Source organism: Panthera onca, chromosome C2 (assembly GCF_046562875.1).
Source record: "Panthera onca isolate mPanOnc1 chromosome C2, mPanOnc1 haplotype 2, whole genome shotgun sequence".
Taxonomy (NCBI): Eukaryota; Metazoa; Chordata; class Mammalia; order Carnivora; family Felidae; genus Panthera; species Panthera onca.
This window is the reverse complement of record NC_138347.1, coordinates 72,294,561-72,316,191: the sequence shown is the minus strand read 5'-3', so window position 1 is coordinate 72,316,191 and position 21,631 is coordinate 72,294,561. Positions and strand designations below refer to the sequence as shown.

The window sequence follows — 21,631 nt, the reverse complement described above, 5'->3', positions numbered from 1 at the left end:
CAATACACTTGTTACAAGTGAAGAACCACTACTGATATATTTTCACTAAATGAAAGTCTATGACTTACACTGGGGTCCACTCTTTGCCGTGTATAGTTGTATGGATTTTGACAAATGCACATGGTCATGTTTCTGACATTATAGTATACTACAGAAAAATTTCACTGTCCTAAAAATCTCTTGTGCTCCACCCATTCTTCTTCCCCATCTCATCTCTGCAAACACCTGGAAACCACTGATCTTTTTAACTCTATAGATGAAATCATGTCTTCTAAAGTGGTTGTATCATTTTCAATTCCCACCAGCAACAAAAGAAAGTTACTGCTCCACATTCCCATCAGCATTTGGTATCATCATTAAAAAAAAAAAATTTTAAGGCCATTCTAATAGGTATATATCTTTGTGTTGTTTTAATTTTGCAGTTCCCTAATAAACACGATGTTGAACATCTTATTAAATGCTTATTTGCCAACTGTGTATCTTCTTTAGCTGTCTGTGGAGATGCTTTGTCCATTTTTGCATTAGGTTGTTTATTTTCTCATTGTTGAAGTTTGAAGAGTTCTTTATATATTTTGGACAACATTTGATCATCTAATGGGTGTTCTGGAAATTATTTCTCCCAGCGAGTGACTTATCTTTTCATTCTCTTAATAGTGTTTTTGTCAGAAAGGATGATTCTAACTTTAATAAAGTCCAATTTATTCTTTTATGGATCATGCTTTTTGATGTTTTATCTAAAAACACTGCCAAACCCAAGGTCACCTAAATTTTTTCCTGAATTATTTCACGTTTCTGCTGTATCACCAAAATGCCATAAAAAAGGATACTGACACTCAAAAAATCAGGACATGAGTGTGCCCATTTCTTTGCCACCTGAGCTCACTTCTCTTTATGTGATAAAATTTTCATTTACAAATGCCATGCTAAGAAATTACTTGAGAGAGCAATTCAAGTGAAGATCCTCAGACTGCTAAGCCCCATACTCCATCAGAAGGGGTTAAGAGGGAAGCCCATAAAAACAAGCACTCCTGTCAAGTATGCCTTCTCTCCAAACGCTTAACAGCCATTTTTCTACCTTGAAATAAATCTTATTACCCTCTGTATCTGCATTTATGCTAGTGATTACAAGGAGACCGGGACTGCTTGTTCCCGCAGCTTCTGTACTCTCATGCCCATTTGGCTCTGCATGCTCCCCTTTCCACCTTCACTTCTTCTTCCACCACTGCCCCTCCGTTTATGAACTGTTCTCCCCTGATGAACTGCCTCATCCACAGTGCTCTCTAGTAGGAGTAGGCCAGTCCCTTTTAGCCCTTTGTACCACTGTACCTAGAGAAGGAGTGTCCTGGTGGTTCCTCATTGCCGGAGATATCTACCTCCCTCTTCTGGAAGTCCCAGGCTTTCAAACTCACATCTACTTTACTTTGTTTCAAATATCTACCAAACACTGTTATCATCTCTAACACTGCTCATAATTCAGAGCGATTTCAGTAGCTACAGAGATGCCAGTAACAGTTCCTTGACCTCCTCTTCTCCCATGCTTTTGTGCTTTGGCCTCCCTTGGTCACACAAGCTCATGGTCACAGCCTGTGCCTCATCAGTATCCATGACTGCAACTCTGAAATCACTATTGCTGTCCACCTCCTACCTTCTGCATTGTGAACACCTCAATACCGCGATCCTTTGACTCCACTAAACTTAAATAAATCCCATTGATCTTCCAGTTGTTCATCATTCCTTCCATATAATCACTTCGACCCTCTTGCACTTCATAGCAATCACTCTGCTACATATCAAACTTTGCCTGCTCTTTGCTTGTACCTCCACAGCTAAGGACAGCAGAAGAAATAGATCCCTGTGGACTGGCATCATTAACCTCATAGAGGCCCTTAGTGCCTCCAGCATTTGTACTATAGATTTCCCTATTTCACCCCTCCTCCCATCCTAGTTTCTGTCTCAGGACACTCATTATACATTACATCGTGTTGTCATGTCTCTGTGGGCTCCTCTTGGCAGTGAAAATTTCTCAGACTTTCCTTTGCTTTTGATGACCTTGACAGTTTGGAGTATTGGTCAGGTTTTATTTTACAGAATGCCTTCTACTGGAATTTGATGTTTTCTTCATGATTAGAATGAGAATATGTGCTTTGGGAAGCAACATCACAGTTAGAGTGCCACTTTCACTGCATCATATCAAAAGTATATACTATCAACATAATTTATGCCTGTTGATGTTGACCTTTTCAGCTGGCTAAGGCGGTGCCTGTCAGGTTTTTCTACTGCAAAGTTAGTTTTCCTCTCTTTTCTTACTGTGCTCGTATCACTATGTGCAGTCTATACTTAAGGAGTACGGAGTTATGCTCCATCGCCCTTAGGGCGGAACATCCACACAAATTATTTGAAAATTTTCTGCATAAGAGTTGTCTCTCCTGCCGATTTATTTATTCAATTACTTACTTATACCAGCAAGGACACATACATATTATCTTATACTTTGGATTATTATCCCCTACAACTTTATTTTGTTCAAATTGTTGCATCTTTGGCCACTGGAGCTCTTTTCATTGGCACCTTACCCCTTTGACAAACCGATCCATGTGGAGTCTTCTCTTTAACTCAGAATTATTTATAATTCTGTTTTATCTCCTTAGTTGAATTTTATTAGGTGTAATTCTTTCAGTATTTTAGGGTTTGCTTAAGAGGTAAGGGGCATACATCTTTCAATTTCACAATCATCACAATATTACACCAGACTACGACAGTCTTATGGTTCTCCTCCTCAGCCTTATGCTTTTGTTGTCATTTTACCTGTACATGTTTTTTTTCTTCCCCTTCCCATTATTATTTTGATGTAAACAGTTTTAACATTTATTTACTTACTTAAATGTTTTATATTTGAGAGACAGTGTGTGACTGAGGGAGGAGCAGAGAAAGATGGAGACAGAATCTGAAGCTCCAGGCTTTGAGCTGTCAGCACAGAGCCTGATGCAGGGCTCGAACTCACAAACGAACCTCAAGATCATGACCTGAGCTGAAGTCAGATGCTTAACCAACTAGCCACCCAGGTGCCCCAACAGTTTTATCTTTTAAAGATATTTACATAAGAAAAAAAAATTGGATTTATTTACTCACAGTTACTATTTCTAATACTCCTCATTTCTTTGTGTGGAGTCATATTACCATTTTCTTTCTGCTTGAAAGATTTCTTCTACTATTTCTTGTAGTGTAGATCTGCTGGTGATAAATTCTTTCAGTGTCTATGTTTGAGAAAAATCCTTATTTTGCCTTCATTTTAAAAAGATATTCATTGGCTGCAGAATTCCTGATTGTCTGATTTTTCCCCAAAACTTATTTCACATATATTAGAACACTTAAAGTTATCTCACAGGTCACTATTGCTATTTCATTTCTTAAAAAAATTTATTTCTATTTTGGATAGCTTTTTATTACTTGGTCTATGATTATCATTAATCATTTTTTTCTGCAATGTATCACTTGCTATTAATTCAATCTCAAACTATAAACCTTCGAACTACACTGTAGTTTCTATCTATAACTTCAATTTGGGTTTTGAAAAAATATTCTTTTAAAATGCCTCTGCTCTTAAAAACTGCTTTAATGCTTTTATGTACTCTTTTATCTGTGTCAGTTCTGGTCTGTTGCAATGGATTGATTTTTCTCATTATGGGTTGTACCTTCCTGCTCTTCTGCCTCTCTGATGAACTCTGACTGGATATTTAAGCATTTGTTGGGTGCTGGATATTTCTGTATTCCTATAAATATTCGAGTTTTGCTCTGCAATGCAGTTACTTGGGAACAAGATCTCTTTGGGTCTTGTTTTTAAGATTTGTTAGGTGGGACCATAGCAGCATTTAGTCTAGGGGTAATTATTTCCCATCACTGATGCAGGACTCTTTTGAGTCTTCCATTCCATATCCTGTGAATTACAAGGTTTTCCACTGTGGCTGACAAAAGCAGGAACTATTCCCAGCCTCTGTGTGAGCACCAAGCAACTGTTTACTCCAATCTTACCAGATGGGTCCCCTGACCTTGGATAGACTCTTTACACAGATGCACCAATCTCTACCTAATGCTCAAAGGGGACTTCACGGATCTCCAGAATCTTCTATGAAGCTTTCTCTTCTCCCATTCTCTGTCTTGTAAACTCCAGCTGCCTTATTCTCCCCAGACTCTCAGTGAGACCACTGTGCTCCACCTGGGCCCTTCCTCCCTGTACAAGGCCTAGAAATTCTCTTAAGACATTAAGCTGGAGGCAGCCACAGGGCTCACCTCAAGCCTTTCCCACTTTTGGAGATCACGGTTCTTCATTGTTTGATGTCCAGGGTCTTGCAAACCATTGTTTCATATATTCTCATTTTTTTGTTGTTGTTCCTTTTGGCAAGGGTGGTTAATCTGGTACCTGTTATTCCATGTTGACAGGAGAAGTTCCTGCTTGCCAAGTTTCCATCAATTACATTCACATTGCCAACTTGAATGATCAAGTCTCAGTCTTCATCTTACTTGACGTAACTGCAGTTTCTGATAAGCTGATGCCTCCCCCACTTTTTGGATTCAAGGGCATGTGTTTATTTTGGTTTTATGTACCTCTCCAGCCATTCCTTGCTGGTCTGCCACATCAACTGTTAACTATGGAATAAATGCCTCAGGATGCAAGCTGAAAATTTTCTATTGTCTGTCTATGCCCACTTGACCTGGTGATCTTATCTAGCTGCATAGCTTTAAATAATTTCTATAGCTAAGTCTCAATTTTACACCTCTGGCCTAATCCTAGACTGGCATACCCAACAGCCTATTCAACATATCCACTTGGATGTCTTAATAGAACATATCTAAAATATGCTAAAATGTTACCTCCTGATCTCCCACCTGCCACCCCACATGCCACTCTACCTGTAGTCTTCCCCATTTCAGTTAAGGTGAACTTGAATTTCACCATTCCAGTTGTTTAGGCCAAATTCTTGGGTCATATCACCTCCCCCCCACCCCACCCCCCCACCCCCCATCCCCCACCCCCGCCATAGGCTCTCCTTTCCAAATACATCCAGAATCCAATTACTTTTTCCCACCTCTACTGATACCATTCTGGTCTAGTATACCCTCATGTCTTGCCTGGATTATTGCAATAGCCTTCTAACTGGTCTTCTTGTGTCTATCTTTACCTCACTTGAAAATCTTTTCTCAATAAAGTAGCCAGAGTGATCTTGTTAAGATGTCAATAAGACCATTTCACATCTCTGCTCAAAACTCTACAATGGTTTGCCTGTCTCACTTATGAAGAAGCCAGGATTCTTTTTTTTTTAATGTTTATTTGAGGGAGTGCATGCACACATGCACAAGTCAGGGAGGGGCAGAGAGAGAGGGAGAGAGAATTCCAAGCAGGTTGTCAGTGCAGAGTCCAACACGAGGCTCAGACTTATGAACCATGAGGTTATGACTTGAGCCAAAATCAGGAGTTGGATACTCAATTGACTGATCCACCCAAGTGCCACCAAAATTCTTATAAAAGCCTAATAAAGTACTATACAGTCTGGTCCCATTTCTTCACCTATCTTTTTTCTCCTACTGTGTGCTCCCTGCACACTAGCTATGGAGGAATCTTAAATGGTCTTTGAATATACCACGAATGCTTCGGCTTCACAGCCTTTGCATGTACTGTTCTTTCTGACTAGAATGTTCTTCCCTTAGGTACCTCCTATGTTTCTTATCTCCTGTGTTCAAATGTCACGTCAGTGAAGCCCTCTCAAGCACTCTTGTGAAATCAAACACTCCTGAATCCCTCCTACCAGTCAGGGCACTTAGACTCTATCATTTAATATATTACATACTATTCTTACTTATTTTATTGTTTCTCTCTACCTTCTATGAAGGCAGGAATTTTTGTCGGTGGACAGCACCTTGTATAGTGCCTACCGCAGAGCAGGTACTTGAATCAATATTTGTTAAACAAATGAATGAAATTAGAGGATTTTAAAAATTGTTCCAAAGTGTTCTAAAATTAATCACTTCTATTAAAGTACTGTAATTGCTTACTTGAACTGGAATCTTTGCAAAAGCATTCAGGAAAAAAGAGCGTCAAAATCCAAAGCCACCCAGACAGGGCCCCTCCTACAAATACCCATTACCTTGGCCTCTGGAGTCCATTTTATAACAAGTCCAACTTATTTGGAAAAAAATTAGAAAAGAACAATTTCTGGCAATAAGCCTATACTCATATGGTAACTTAAAAACTTTAAAAATTGCTTCATTGAGATACAATCCACATACTATAAAAATCATCCTTATTTTCTTTTTAATGTTTAGTTTTGAGAGAGAGAGACAGACAGACAGACAGAGTGCAAGCAGTGGGGGGGGGGGGGGGGTAGACAGAGAGGGAGACACTGAATCCAAAGCAGACTCCAGGCTCTGAGGGGTCAGCACAGAGTCCTACATAGGGCTCGAACCCAGGGACTATGAGATTGACCTGAGCCAAAGTCAGATCCTTAACCGACTGAACCACCCAGGTGCCTCAAAAATCACTCTTTTAAAGTGTACAATTCATGGGGCACCTGGGTGGCTCAGTCAGTAAGGATTCTGGATTTTTGGTTATGTCACGATTCCAGGGTCATGGATGGGATCAAGCCCTGAGTCGGGCTCTGTGCTGGCTATGGAGCCTGCTTAAGATTCTCTCTCTCCTCCCTCTGCCCCATCTCTGTGTGCATGCGCTCGTGGCTCTCGCTCACTCCCTCTCAAAAAAAAATTTTTTTTTTAAATGGCTTTAAACAGAAACACACAAAAAGCAAGGTTATGTATTGATCTGTTGACAGAAATGTGACCAAAGGCTTACAAGAACCCAACCCTGTATCTCCCCTAAAAACAACAGTTCAGAATTTGTTAATTCAGTGTTTGCGGCTTTGCAAAACCTGAATAAAAAAATCGATGGCAAATGGAATCCTACAATATATGACCTTTTGTGTATGACTTTCATTTAGCAAAATGCTTTCATGTTTAAAGTTGCGTATACCTGTACTTCACTACTTTTATTATGACTAAATAATATTCCATTGTAGTGGGATACCACTTTTGTTCATTCATTCATCAGGTGATAGGCATATGGGTTTTTCCTACCTTTTGACTATTATGAATAATGCTGCTATGAACATTTGTGTACAAGATTTTATGTGGATAAAAACTTTTTTTTTTAAAAAGTATTTTTATTTTGAGAGAGAAGGAGAGGGAATGCGTGTGGGCAAGTTGGGGAGGGGCAAAGAGGAAGAGAGAGAATTCCAAGCAGGCTCCATCCACTCTGTCAGTCTGGAGTCCTAAATCCAACTTGGGGCTCAATTTCACTAACTGTGAAATCATGGCCTGAGCTAAAATCAAGAGTCAGATGCTTAACTGACTGAGCCACCCAGGTGCCTTTTAATTGTCTTGGGTATGTAACTAGCAGTGGAATTACTAGGTTATATGGTAACTCAACATTAACTTTTAGAGGAGCTGTCAAATTGTTTTCCAAGTGCTGCACCATTTTACAGTTCCACTAGCAATGTATCAGGGTTCCAATTTCTTCACATTCTCACGAACACTTATTGTCCATCTTTTTGATTATAGTCATTCTTTAATTTACTTATTTTTGAGAGAGAGAGAGACAGAGCATGAGCAGGGGAGGGACACAGAGGGAGAGAGACGCAGAATCTGAAGCAGGATCCAGACTCTGAGCTGTGAGCACAGAGCCCAATGTGGGGCCTGAACCCACAAACCATGAGTTCATGACCTGAGCCGAAGTTGGGTGCCTGACTGACTGAGCTACCCAGGAGCCCTGATTATAGTCATTCTTGAAGGTGTGAAGTGGTATCTTGTTTGGGTTTTGATTTGCATTTCTTTAATAACTAATGATATTGAGCCATATATGGTAATTTATAAGTAGAAGAAAGAAAGAAAGAAAGAAAGAAAGAAAGAAAGAAAGAAAGAAAGAAAGAAAAAACAAACTCCTAAACTCTTCACCTCAGCTACTGGAATATCTAATTGTTTAAAGTCTACTGACCCCATCTCTAACTCAGGACCCTAACTCTTTTGTTTGAATGTGACCTTTAACATCACCATCTACACAGTTTTCTCACAGATGCAATCTTGCTTTCCTCTCCTGTGCACTTGGTACAGAAGCCAAGGTTCAAAGTTGACAATCTGAAGGGTACATCTAGGGACACTTGTACAAAAGTGAGCAAATTCTTATGTGCAAACTTTAAAACCATACAGCTTACTAAAACTCTACAAACTCTTTACCTCACACATTCAACTCAATAACCCAGAAGCAAATAATTTTTAGATACAGAGGGCAGAGACTAGGTTATATCAACTTTGTATCTTAAATTTTTGGCAAGTGCCTGGCACAATCAGATTCTAAATAAATGTTCTAAAGAAATGTATTTTCCTAAAAATAAGGCTGGTGTTTAATTGGTCTTACCCTCAAGGGATTTTCATTGAGGTATGGAGGCTCTCCTTCTACCATCTCAATAGCCATGATACCCAGAGACCATATGTCCACTTTAGGGCCATAAGCTTTCCGTGTAACCACCTCTGGTGCCATCCAGTATGGCGTTCCAACCATGGTACTTCGCTTGCTCTGCTCAGGGGTGATCTGGGCACAGAAACCGAAGTCAGCTATAAAAAAAAAACACACAAAAAACCGTATCTAGAGTTAATGGTGTCATGGATAGTTCCATCTAAGAGGTCATGATAGATGACAATTACAATGGACTGTTCAGCCTCTTTTTTTTTTTTTAAATGTTTATTTATTTTTGAGACAGAGTGCAAGTGGGGGAGGGGCAGAGAACGAGGGAGACACAGAATCTGAAGCAGGCTCCAGGGTTTGAGTTGTCAGCACAGATGAGACTTGAACCCACAAACTGTGAGATCATGACTTGAGTTGAAGTTGGCTGCTTAACTGACTGGGCCACCCAGGCACCCCAGTTTTTGTTGTTTTTTTTTTTTTTAAATGTATTAAAAAAAGTAAACCCGGGGCACCTGGCTGGCTCAGTCAGTAGTGCATATGACTCTTGATCTTGGGGTTGTGAGTTCAAGCCCCGCATTGGGCACAGAGCTCACGTTAAAACAAACAAACAAACAAAAAACAACAACTAAACCAGAATGGGTTTACAAATATTTTGATGATGTTACATACTCTTCACTTGTTTACTTTTACTTCCCACAAGCAAAGGACAAATTATCAGGTCTTTTATCCTAAAAATTTTAAAGAAGTTGAAAAAGGTCTAAAAGGAAAAGGTATCAAAGGTGAACAAAACTAAATTCTATAAAACAGGTAAAGGTCAGGAGGTGGGAACTAATTCTGAAGAAAATAAACAGACGGTAGAATTACTACATATCTGACTTAGCAGACTTCTAGAAAAGGAACAGCTTTAACTACAGCCATACCTAACAAAGTCCTTGCCAGCATCACTCCACTCCAACCACCTTATTTTATAACAGGAGCAGAAAGCCTAGGTTAGCACTCAGTGTTAATTTGGTGGGAATATCAAGATGAGAATCTAGAATTTTCTCCTCCCTTCTACAGACCCATTCTATTTAAAAAGTAACTATTAACATTTAAGTTCTTAAGCTTTAGACTTCTTGTTATGAATTTACATAGGTACAAAAATTACCATGAACTGCATGGTTTATTTTATCTAAGTTAGGATACTTTGTAAAGTGCTTTTTATTATTTTTTTAAAGTAATCTCTACCCCCAATGTGGGGCTCTAACTCACAAACCTGAGATCAAGAGTCACAGGCCCCACCAACTGAACCAGCCAGGTGCTCCAGTATATTGTTTCTTAAAATTTATTTTGAGAGATTTTTCCATAGTTGTACACTGATCTACCTCATTACTGTAAATATGCAATATTACAAAATAAAGAGGCTTATAATTTATTTTATCATTCCTATGCTCCTTGACATTTAAGGTTTTTTTTTTTTACAGTGTTGCAGAGAACAACTTTGTGTTTATTGTTGTGCTTATGTTCAGTAAACCTATAGAAAAGAATCCTAAAAGCAATTGTTCCATCAAATCGTAATATTTATAGCTAAAATGAGTACTTCTAACAACCAGGGACTGTTCCAAGTATCTTATAAGAATTAACATACCTAATCCTTATGATAACTCTATGAGATAGGCATATTTATTAATATTATTCTCATTTTACAAATTGGGTAATTAAGGCATACATATTTTTAGGTAACTTGCTCAAGATCATTCATCTAGTATGTGGAAGAGCCAGGATAAAATATTATCCAAAAAAGTCTAATTCAGTTTACATGTGTATCCACCAAAACAGTAGGAGAATGTCCATTTGTAATTTGCCTGCTGATTAAGATTAGTAATCTTATATTTTTGACCATCTAACAGAACCCTCTTTCTTGTGGTTGAATACTCTCTGGAGGAAGTATCTTTAAAAAGAGATGTTGAAAAAGGAGCCAAACATTCTAGCAGAACAGGAGGAAAACTTTTTGATTTCTTGATCCAAGAAATGCCTTGAATTTTGCACAGTTGCAGGAAACTCAATAGAAGTTGTTCCTGAATCCTCCAGAGGGCCTGGATGAAACTGACAGATTATAGCCAACAGAGGAAAAGGAAGTCTAGGATTTTTTTCCTCCATGACTCTATCATGTCTGATACAGAAGATAATTAGGAAAAGAGGTTTATAAGAGTTTTTTTTCCCTTGTCATCTCTCAGGTCAGGGTCATATAGCCCTCCCTCAAATAGGCCATGCTTTACCAAATCCAAAGAAAGCTGAACAGCATTAATAAGAAAGATCTACCCTAACAGACAACAGAGAAAATTTTAGTTTATCTTTGGAAGGCAGCACCAACATTACAACAGTCCCAGGCACTTTTCTTCAGTGCTTTACATTTTTAATCCTCAGAAAAATTCTCAGATACTTAATCTTATTTTCCTTATCATATAATTGAGAAAATAAACACAAAGAGATTAAGTAACTCACCCCAAATTAGTCAGCAACTAGTAGCTTATCTGCTATTTAAACCCAAGCTGTCCAGTTGAGAGCTCATATTCTTTACCATTCTTTCCCTTGTCCTCCTCCATATATTAAGTCATAAAAATATTAATAGGTTAATTTTTTAAAGTTTACTTTGAGAGAGAGTGTGAGTGAGTGAGTGGGGGAGGGGCAGAGAAAGGGAGAGAGAGAATCCCAAGTAGGCTCCTCACTAACAACACGGAGCCCAATGTGGGGCTTGAACCCACGAACTGTGAGATTGTGAAGGAGCCAAAATCAAGAGTTGGACACTCAGCCACCTGAGCTACCCAGGTGCCCCAATAGGTTTTTTGTTTTTTTTACTTAAACAAAAGGCAGAAGTATAACAAATAAATGTTATTTCTTCATTTGTACTCACTAAGTTTAACCGATCCTTCCATCCCCAAAAGCACATTGTCACTTTTGATGTCTCTGTGGATCACTTGATTAGCATGTAAAAACTCCAATGCCTGTAAACACTAAACAAGAAAAACACGTATCAATGAAACAGTCCCTGGAAAGTCCAAAGGAAGTTCACACACGGTACTTATGGCCTGAGCATGACTTCAGAAGTCTAATCTAGCCACTGAAAAGTAGGTAAGATCCTGGGAGGTCTAGTTCCATCCAGCTGCTCACAGATGTGATGTAAGATGTTTTCTCCCATTACTTTTACAGTGGATTTTACATAAAGCTATATCCACAACCTAGACACCAATGATAAAAGAATAACTTTCCTCTTATGCTATGTTTCAGAAAGCATGGAGTCAGAAGTGAGGAAAAACTTACTCCTTCCTTAAATACAGGAACATTAGAGTTTTAAAATCTGCTTGCCCCTATGTTTTTGAATATAAACTGAGTATAAATTATAAACATGGAAAAAGCTGTTTTTATTTCTTACCCCAAAAGAGGAAAACAACAAATAAAGGATGTACATTATGAATAACAACTAAAAATCTCATTCAAAATATTCTACTATTCATTCAAGGAAAAACAGATAAATTGTGTAATACTGTATTACATTTACCAAGCATTTAAGCAGATTCTTGAAAAGAACAAATCCTCCCCATAACACTGGTACAAATGAGTAGAAACAAATTTGTCTTTCATTTAACTGCTTTCTCTAAGTTGCCAATTAGAGGGACCCCTAAAATAATTTTTAAAACAATTATGAAAAGAAATTAGAGAAACAAATTATATATAAATAGGCAAATTCTTTTTTTTTTTTAAGTTTATTTATTTTGAGAGAAAGAGTGTGAGTGGGGTAAGGTCAGAGAGAGAGGAATAAATAGAATGCCAACTCAGGGCTTGAATCTACCCTAGGATCATGACCCGAGCCAAAATCAAAAGTCAGATGTTCAACCGAGCCATCCAGGTGCCCCATTAATAGATAAATTCTTAACTTTTTATTAGCTTTTAAGTGATCAAACATTCTTTGTTAGAGATATCATATTATTGAAATATAATATTTATAACTATTAAAGAGTTCTTATTTCCTTTCCTCCTGAAACAACCAAAGGCTTGGACTTATTGGGCAATTTGGCAGAATTCTATTGGCTGAAGCAACAGTATGTCTAAAAATTCATTAATGAATATCAAGAAACAACCAGTTTTTCACCTTCGATGAAATTTATAAAGCCAGAAGCAAACTTAACACTTAAAGTAAACATGTGTCTTGCTTTGCCTGAGACAGTCCATGTTTCTACTGTTGACTGGCCCTCCCTTTCACTCTTAAAAGTACCCTGTTTGGATGCTAAATTTTAATGATCACCCTGCTGAAATTTACCTGTGAGCTGGGCTCTTCAAAAAACTATGTTCCAATTCAGAATTATCTTATACATAAGAAAGGGTTTAAACTCTCATGTAGGATAAAATGGTATGGAGACGCTTGCCGCTTGCAAAGAATAATGCACATGGAGTGAGTATTTCACATAGTAAAAATTACCTGTGCAAAAAGCTCCCGCCCCCCCCCCTTTTTTTTTTTACCTCCTGCTTAACCACACATTGCTGTAACTTATCCAAAAGGGGACACACTCACCTCTCTGCATACAGCCGCAATCTGTGCTTCATCCATGCAGGTTTCCGTCACGACATCAGTAAGTGATCCCCCAGCAAGGTACTCCATTACCACAAACAATTCATCTCCCATCAGGTAGCTAAAATTATTATGAACACACAAAATACACTCACATTTTTATTTCACCACCACTCTGTGTTGAAGAATTCAAATGCCAGGCACCCTAATAACAAAACTAGAAAGTTGGAAGTTTTGAGAGCCAGGGAGAAAACTGGCAAGCTGCAATGCAACAGCACAGAAAATTAACTGAGGGTCATTATGATTTTCCCTAGTGACTTGAAAGTTTGCCCCCAATTGTGGCTTGAGTGTATACATAGATCATTCCAATTAAAATGACACTGTTTGGCAGTAATTATTAGTCCTGTTTTACAGATGAAGAGATGGAGGCTTGGAGAAGCTACTCATCTAAGTTCACATAGCTAGTAGGTGACAGAACTAGAATCTGAAGCCAAGTGTAACTAATTCCAAACCTTATGGCTTATCTTACCTGCCATGCTAGACTGACTTGAAACAGTATTTCCAAAAGCAGGGAAATATACCTGAGAAGTGGATTTTTATGAACATGTCCCCTATTACTAGGGCTGAAATCTAAAAATGTGTTATCTTTTCCCCAGTCTAAACAAACTTCAATATGGCACTAAGAAAGTCATCTATAATCCTCTATCTCCAATATAATCACTATTTTAATTTTTATTTTTCTATTATTCTTCTTTCATTCACATATATGTAATTGCATAATGGTACAATATATAATTTTCTATTCTGCTTTCTGTTCTGCTATTTAACATCAACTCCAAAATTAAATGAGGTTTTGACACACTATCTGCCCATGAAAGACAGCATTTAAAATAAAAACTGATGTAAGTTTAGAAACCATGTAGTCAGGCACCCCTGTTAGTCAACACATTAATCACAACTCATTCCATTAATGTTGCTGCTTGTGATCATTTATAATTAATACAAGCACCAGCAGCAATGTCCTTCATTTAACTGCTTTCTCTAACTTGCCAAGTGAGATATATGTAGAAAAAGGCCTGCTAAACTACAATGTGTTATTTTTTACCTCTCCTCCTCCTTCAAGCTTACTTTTCAACACTGACATTCTACTCAGTCTTAACTCAAGGGGCTAGCCCCCAACAGCAGGAGACTTGAAATACTCATATTTACCTGTCTAAGAAATTAACTATGTTGGGATTCTTCAATTCTTTCATCACTAGAATTTCATTAATGATTAATTCCTTCTTTGGCTGTTTCTGTAAATTAATCTGTTTAATAGCAACCTATGATGGAAAGAGAAACAAGAAAAATCAGAACAAGTTTTCTAATTCTCTTAGAAAATTACAAACACCAATCAGGTAATAACTTAATTTATTGTGTATCTATTATATTATCAGTGAGCTTACTCACAGGTAGTACTTTTACTTCCACACTGGCAATGCACAATGCTCTGTAATACACAGAACCTAACTACTTTTGTATTTTCTCTAAACCTGATTAATCAGCCCAAGGTCATACCAATGCCAGGAATGAATCCTCTTTTCTTTCCAAGCTGGGAAAATAATTTTTAAAATATCTGCTCATTTATGAAACTCAATGCATAATTCCTTCTTTTTTTCCCTATTAAGAAAAGTGCTACAAAATTACATAAAGTAATTCTTCCAATATATTCGACTGAAAAAAAGATTCCTACTGATTATTCACAGATGTGTCTAGTTTCTTCCTACACTAAAAGCTAATGGTAACACCCAAAGTATGAAAAAGAAACTACCTCCTGTCCCAATGCCACATCAGTAGCAGTGAAAACTGTACCAGAAGCCCTAGGGGGAAAAAAGACACAACCAGATTTAAGGTTTCTAAATCACTATCATTTATATATCTAAAAACTTTATACTTAGAACAATTACAAAAGGATTAAAGTACACTTAAGACTTAAACATCTTTTATTTATCTGTTTATTTTGAGAGAGGGAGAGAGCGTACACACACCAACATAAGTGAGCATGAGCAGGGGAGGAACAGAGGGAGAGAGAGAGAGGATCCCAAGCAGGCTCCGTGCTGTCAGTGAAGAGCCCGACCAGGCTCAACCCCATGACCATAAGATCATGACCTGAGCTGAAATCAAGAGTAGGATGTTTAACCAACTGAGCCACCCATGCACCCCAAGACTTAACATGTTTATTTTTTATTTATTTATTTATTTAAAAAAAAATTTTTTTAACATTTATTTTTGAGACAGAGAGAGACAGAGCATGAATGGGGGAGGGTCAGAGAGAGAGGGAGACACAGAATCCGAAACAGGCTCCAAGCTCTGAGCAGTCAGCACAGAGCCCGACGCGGGGCTCGAATTCACAGACCGCGAGATAGTGACCTGAGCCGAAGTCGGACGCTTAACCGACTGAGCCACCCAGGCGCCCCTAGACTTAACATGTTTGAACAGGAGTAAAAGCAAAACAAAAGGGGGAAAAATAAGAAAAAGGTAATCCCTGTGGCCAAAACTTATGTTAGAAATTTGTCATAAAAAGAAAGATAAAAGTGATAGATACTCATGGATCCATTTCCCTGCTTACGAAACAAAAAAACTACAAATAAATTTGTAATGTCCTTGTGTGCACTTTACAAAGGCATCCTCCTTTCTCCCAAAAGTAGTCTGTATTTGATGTGCACCATTTCCAAGCACATTCCTACACTTTAATTATAAAGGACATAGGTGTGTATCACTATAAAATACATTTAACATAGTTTTTAAATTTCTTATTAAGGGTTTCATTTTATAGATTTTTCTGCAATTTTTTAAAAAATTTTTAAATGTTTATTTTTGAGGGAGAGTAAGAGCATGAGCAGGGGAGGGACAGAGAGACAGGGAGGGAGAGGATCCAGAGCAGGCTCTGCACTAGCTAATAGCAGAGTTGCCTGATGGGGAGCTCAAACTCAAACTGTGAGATCATAATGTAAGCTGAAATTGGACACTTAACCAACTGAGCCCCCATGGTGCCCCATGTGATTTAACGTTAATTCAACATTGGATTTGGGATAGGTGTTATTCATTCATAATAATAATTATTTATATTATTCAATATAATTTATCCATTATCATGCTCAAGAATATTAAGATGATTTTAAATTTTTGTTATTAAACCAGTGATGCAACTAAATTTAGTTGTGTTTGTTAAAATAATTTAGACAGAGAGTATAAGCAGGGGAGAAGGGCAGGAGAGAGCGAATCTTAAGTAGGCTCCACGTTTAGTGAAGAGCCCGACATGGGGCTTGATCCCACTACTCTGGGATCATGCCCCTAAATTTAGCTTTTTTTTTTTTTTTTTAAGTTTATTTATTCTGAGAGAGAGAGAGAGAGAGAGAGAGAGAGAGAATGTGTGCACACAAGTGGGGGAGGGGAAGAGAAAGAAGGAGAGAGAGAATCTCAAGCAGGCTTCCAGCTATCGGTGCAGAGCCCCATGAAGGGCTGGAACCCACAAACCCTGAGATCATGACCCGAGTTAACATCAAGTCACTCACTCAACCAACTGAACCACCCAGGCACCACTTAAATTTAACTTTTAAAAAGAAATTCATATATACAAACAGATTCATAAGTAAGTTTTCAAAAAAGACTTAAGTTCTCTTTCTAAATTCACAGAATACTTTTCCAGTGATTAATAACATTAAAAATTGAAGATGGTTGGGGCACCTGGGTAGCTCAGTTGGTTAAGCATCTGACTTCCACTCAGGTCATGACCTCACAGTTCGTGAGTTTGAGCCCCATATTGGGCTCTGTGCTGACAGCTCAGAGCCTGGAGCCTGCTTCAGATTTTGTGTCTCCCTCTCTCTGCCCTTCCCCCACTCATGCAGACGCACTCTCTCTCTCAAAAAATAAACATTAAAAAAAATTAAAAATTGAAGATGGTCATTTGCTCCCAAGCAACAGAAAAAAAGTGTAGTTTAAAAAAAAAATTTTTTTGGCATTTATTTTTGAGAGAGACTGTGAGCAAGTGGGGGAGGGGCAGAGAGAGAGAGGGAGATACAGAATCCAAAACAGCTCCAAGGCTCTGAGCTGTCAGCACAGAGCCCGACGCAGGGCTGGAACCCACGGACCGCAAGATCATGATGACCTGAGCCAAAGTCAGTGCTCAACCGACTGAGGAGTCCCAAGTATAGTTTAAAAATACAAATTACTGGGGGGGCTGGGTGGCTCAGCCAGTTAAGCGCCAGCCTTCAGCTCAGGTCATGATCTCACAGTTTGTGGGTTTGAGCCTGGCATTGGGCTCTGTGCTGACAGCTCAGAGCCTGGAGCCTGCTTCGGATTCTGTCTTCCTCCCCCTCTGCCCCTCCCCCGCTTATGCTCTCTTTCAAAAATAAACATTAAAAAAAATGTAAAAATGACAAATTACTGGACAAAATCAGGGTATCAGACTCAAAAACCAATATTCAGTGATGTGATTAAATACATGCTTTTATTGCTTATAATCTTGTAGTAAATGTTCTTATTATCTTTTAAATGTATTTGATGGGCAGGGCAATTTCCCCATCTAATCTCTTAACAACCAATGGGAAATAACATTCAAGAAAAAGCAATGTAAGATTATTGTTAAACGGCACAAGTTTTTAGTAGCATGTAGAAATAAATGCATTACTTACAAGAATACCACTCATAGAATACTGTAAGTGTTCAATGTCAACAGGCAAAAAAAAAAGAGATATCATACTGTATACCCAAGAATTATTAAATATTGTATAATATATTCATGAATACTTACCCTTGCCCAATTTTTTCATATCTTGTGTATTTTTTCTTAGGGTCACCTATGCTCACAATAGTTCCTATTTTAAACAAAAAACAAACAAAACACTGGAAACTCAGTCAAGTATTTTAAATTTGTAAACTAATTCCATCATTATTCCTAATAAACTCTACTGATTTTAGAACATTAGCTTTCAAACATAACACTAAATTTTAAAAATAATGTATGTTTCAAAAGCAAAACACTAATGAAACTTATCAGAAGCAAGAACATATTATTTACATTAGGTTGGACCTCCTAACCAATGTCTTCATTATCCTATCACTTTCTCAAAAATAAACACACTTTAAAATGACCAACTGTGTTAGTCTGCCTAAGAATGTAAGAGGTTTTCAGGATGTAGGAGATTCAGTCTTAATTGGAAAATTCTTGGGTAAGGATGAGTATCCTTTAATACACTGAAATGTATTAAACTAATGATAAGTTATGAAACTACTTACTATCAGAAATAATACATAAATGATATCCAAGAGAATAAACCTAAATGGCTTTTCTGACTCTTCCCATATATCTTCTACCTTCCAATATATTTAGGAAGCCAGTTATTACTATAAAGATTACTTTAGTATGAACTAATCATGTACCTGTTTTAGGAAGGTTCACAAAGTCACAACTAATGAACAGTTTTAAAATCAGGATTTGGATATAAAACTATAATTTATATTCTTACTATCATTAAGTCAAAACATGAGAAAACCACACAAAGTCTTCACTTGCTTAAGGTAAAAGGAGATAGGATCATATCAAGGAAACTCACACAAATAATCCAATTTTATATAGGTACCCAATCTTAGGTCTAGAGCTACTATAGCTGTAGTATTTTTCCTTGATCCCTCTCTATATAAAGTGCTCTTTATAACTACAGCTGTTGTAGACTTGCGACCAGACATTACTGCTACCCTGTCCCTGGCACTGTGTACATTATTTCCAATGGTTGATTCAGGCCAATGGCAGCTGATGGATTTAAAGGGAAAAGAGAAAAAAATATATTTAATGTTTACACATATATCTATACAGGAATGCCATATTGTTTAGTTATTTGGGAACATTTTGTATTTTCATACTGAGAAGCTAGAAGTATGCATAAATATAGACAAATTTCTTTCAATAAGGTCTCTAATCATGAGCCTTAGATTTGGCCCTTTGGGAAAAAGTACTGCTCCCAAAGGTACTGACCATTGCAAAGACATTACTCAATAGTCAACACATAATAAACAAAGCAAATTAGAGTATGATTGGCTTCAGGAGATTTTAATTAAAGCTATTGTTCCTAGAAGAAAACTATTTTTTATGTCTTAAGCCAAAATATAAGGTATAAATTAAAACCCATCTGAGCCAAATGTTTCAAGAACTATTAGCAGTTTAAGAATAATGTAAAATGTAGGTAACATACTTAATTTCTCCATAATCTCTTCATCTGTCATTTTGGTCTTCTTTTTCTGTTTGTCAGAAGACTTGGCACCACTATCAACATTAGATTCACCAACTGGTGCAGGAATAGGGTCAATTACAGACCGTGTATAAATCTGTAGAGAGAGTCAATAACGGAGATCTGAGGAAAAATACTTTTAGGTGTTCTTACTGGCACACTATTCAGTTCTTTGACTTAAGATACATTTTTTGTTTGTTTTTATTTTATTTTCATTTTAGAGAGAGCGAGAAAGCATTCACAAGCAAGCAAGGGAGAGGGGCAGAGGGAGAGAGAACCTTAAGCAGGCTCCAGCATGGAGCCCAATGCAAGATTGTAACCTGAGCCAAAATCCAGTCAGTCGGTTGCTCAGCCGACTGAGCCACCCAGGTGCCCCTCAATTCTTTGATTTCTAACCAAAACTAATTTTCTCCAGTTGTTCTAAACGATGAGAATATTTTCAGATTTGTCTTAGTAGCTACTAATTCTCACAAAAACTTTTACCCAAAGATGATTTCTACTATTTCATTTTAAGCAGCCAATTCTAGGAGGTCAACAAAGAAATCAGAGGCCTCTCTCATTAGATCAGGATCCAGTGGCAGTCCTCAGAGTGCTTCCTGTCAAGTGTGCCAGCGTTCCACAACATGGCACCTTCCCCACACTTCCCTTGTGCTAGTACAGGGGGAGGCAAAGGACTCTTTCTGCCTCTATCTGAGGTCATTAAATTCTCCCATATCCGGTTGGGAATTTCACACACAGCAGCCTCCTGAATGACATCAAGACCTTGAGAGAAATGTAAAATGGGAGATAATGTACACAATCTGGGTAAGAAGTTAAGAGTTAGGTTTCAGATATAGTAGTTATCTGCATTGAAATAAACAGAGAAAGTCAGGGAAATAGATGAATTCTCTGGAAGAGAAGGTGTAATATAGAAAGAAAAAACAATGAGTATTTTAACTTTTAAGGAAGTCATTCAATTTAAGTTTCCAATAAAAAATTAGTTTTTTGATGAGTGGATTTTAGGTAAAGATCTCCTAGTCAAATTTCCCCATACTGAGGGCTTTTGAAAATTCATCACTGGAAGTCAAATACAGACTGCTACCTTTTTTTTTTTTTTAAACACACATGCCCAGACACCCACAGTCCAATTAATAATCAGACACGCACTGATTTTGTATGATCCGGTCGTGGGGCAATAACAGGAGGGGCAGCCTCTTCATCATCATCATCTTCCTCTGTTACTACTGCTGATGTTTCTGACCCCTTGGTATTCAGCTGTATTAATCACATGAGCAAAGTAAGGAAGATACATCAAATACAACAATATGTTAAAATAGGACTCTCTTTTTAACATACTTGAAAAAACGTATTTAATACCTCATTTCAAAATGATAAAACCTCACTGGTTCTAATATAATCACTTAAAGAGTAAAGGCAATTCTATAACTTATAGAAATTGAGTTTATGAAATAAATGTTTACAGTAAATATCAAGTTTTCTTAAAAGAAAATTTATACCTTTTATATGAAGAATTTTACACCCTTTAAACAAGTCTTAAAAGGAAATAATCACTTTATTTGTTAAGACCAAAAACAAAGATCCTCTAGGCTTTACATAAGTCAGAGTCATTTTTGGTCATTTTAAACAGCCAGATTATCACCATAAAAAATGGTGGCTAATCAAATAAAGGAAGACGTTAACCTTTATACAGAGTTTATTATTATATGCCAGATATGTGCTAAGTAGGTACTTTACATATTACCTCATTTAGTCTTCATAACTCTAGGAGGAGACTGTTTCTTCCCAATTCAGGAAATTCTATTTACTTAATATGGTTTCCTTATTTGCTTAATCAAGCAGCTAGCTTAAAACATATTTAAAATAAATAAATAAATAAATAAATAAATAAATAAATAAATAAATAAGAAAGACATGTTAAGTAGTTCTTTTTTTTCTGGTGGCTGTAATTTATTTTAGAAAGCAAAATAAAAACTGAGATTTGTTTTGGGTAACTTAAGTTAGAAAAAGAGTTACAAGAAGTAACGTATTAACTTACTCCTGGTGTTCCAGAAGGGAAGCCATCTTTCTCTGGATGTGGAACAGAAAATAATGCTAAGTCAACAAACTCAAAAAATAAAACAACTTCTATATAATAAAGGAAGAAAATACAAAGCAGAGCAAGTAAAATGTTCTTAGACTGATTTCAAGTTGAATTAAGTCTTCAGAAAAATGACAGTATCAATATTAAAATAAGAATTTACACAAGATTGTGCTAAAAAAATCTCAAATCTTAATGGAACTGTAAATTTACTAAAAATCACTGATGTATATACT

At 37.2% G+C, this 21,631-nt stretch overlaps 1 protein-coding gene across 1 annotated transcript in view; it reads right to left on the bottom strand.

The window, feature by feature from the left end:
* The window catches only part of PAK2 (p21 (RAC1) activated kinase 2), a 91,141-nt gene that overhangs the window by 4,444 nt on the left and 65,066 nt on the right, over positions 1-21,631 (bottom strand). The window contains exons 5-13 of the mRNA XM_060639621.3: positions 21,354-21,385; positions 20,465-20,572; positions 19,283-19,415; positions 17,845-17,908; positions 14,863-14,911; positions 14,262-14,374; positions 13,056-13,173; positions 11,400-11,499; positions 8,459-8,655 (exon numbers count right to left, since the gene is read on the bottom strand). Coding sequence (XP_060495604.1) covers positions 8,459-8,655; positions 11,400-11,499; positions 13,056-13,173; positions 14,262-14,374; positions 14,863-14,911; positions 17,845-17,908; positions 19,283-19,415; positions 20,465-20,572; positions 21,354-21,385 — 914 coding nt within the window. The remainder of the gene's footprint in view (positions 1-8,458; positions 8,656-11,399; positions 11,500-13,055; positions 13,174-14,261; positions 14,375-14,862; positions 14,912-17,844; positions 17,909-19,282; positions 19,416-20,464; positions 20,573-21,353; positions 21,386-21,631) is intronic.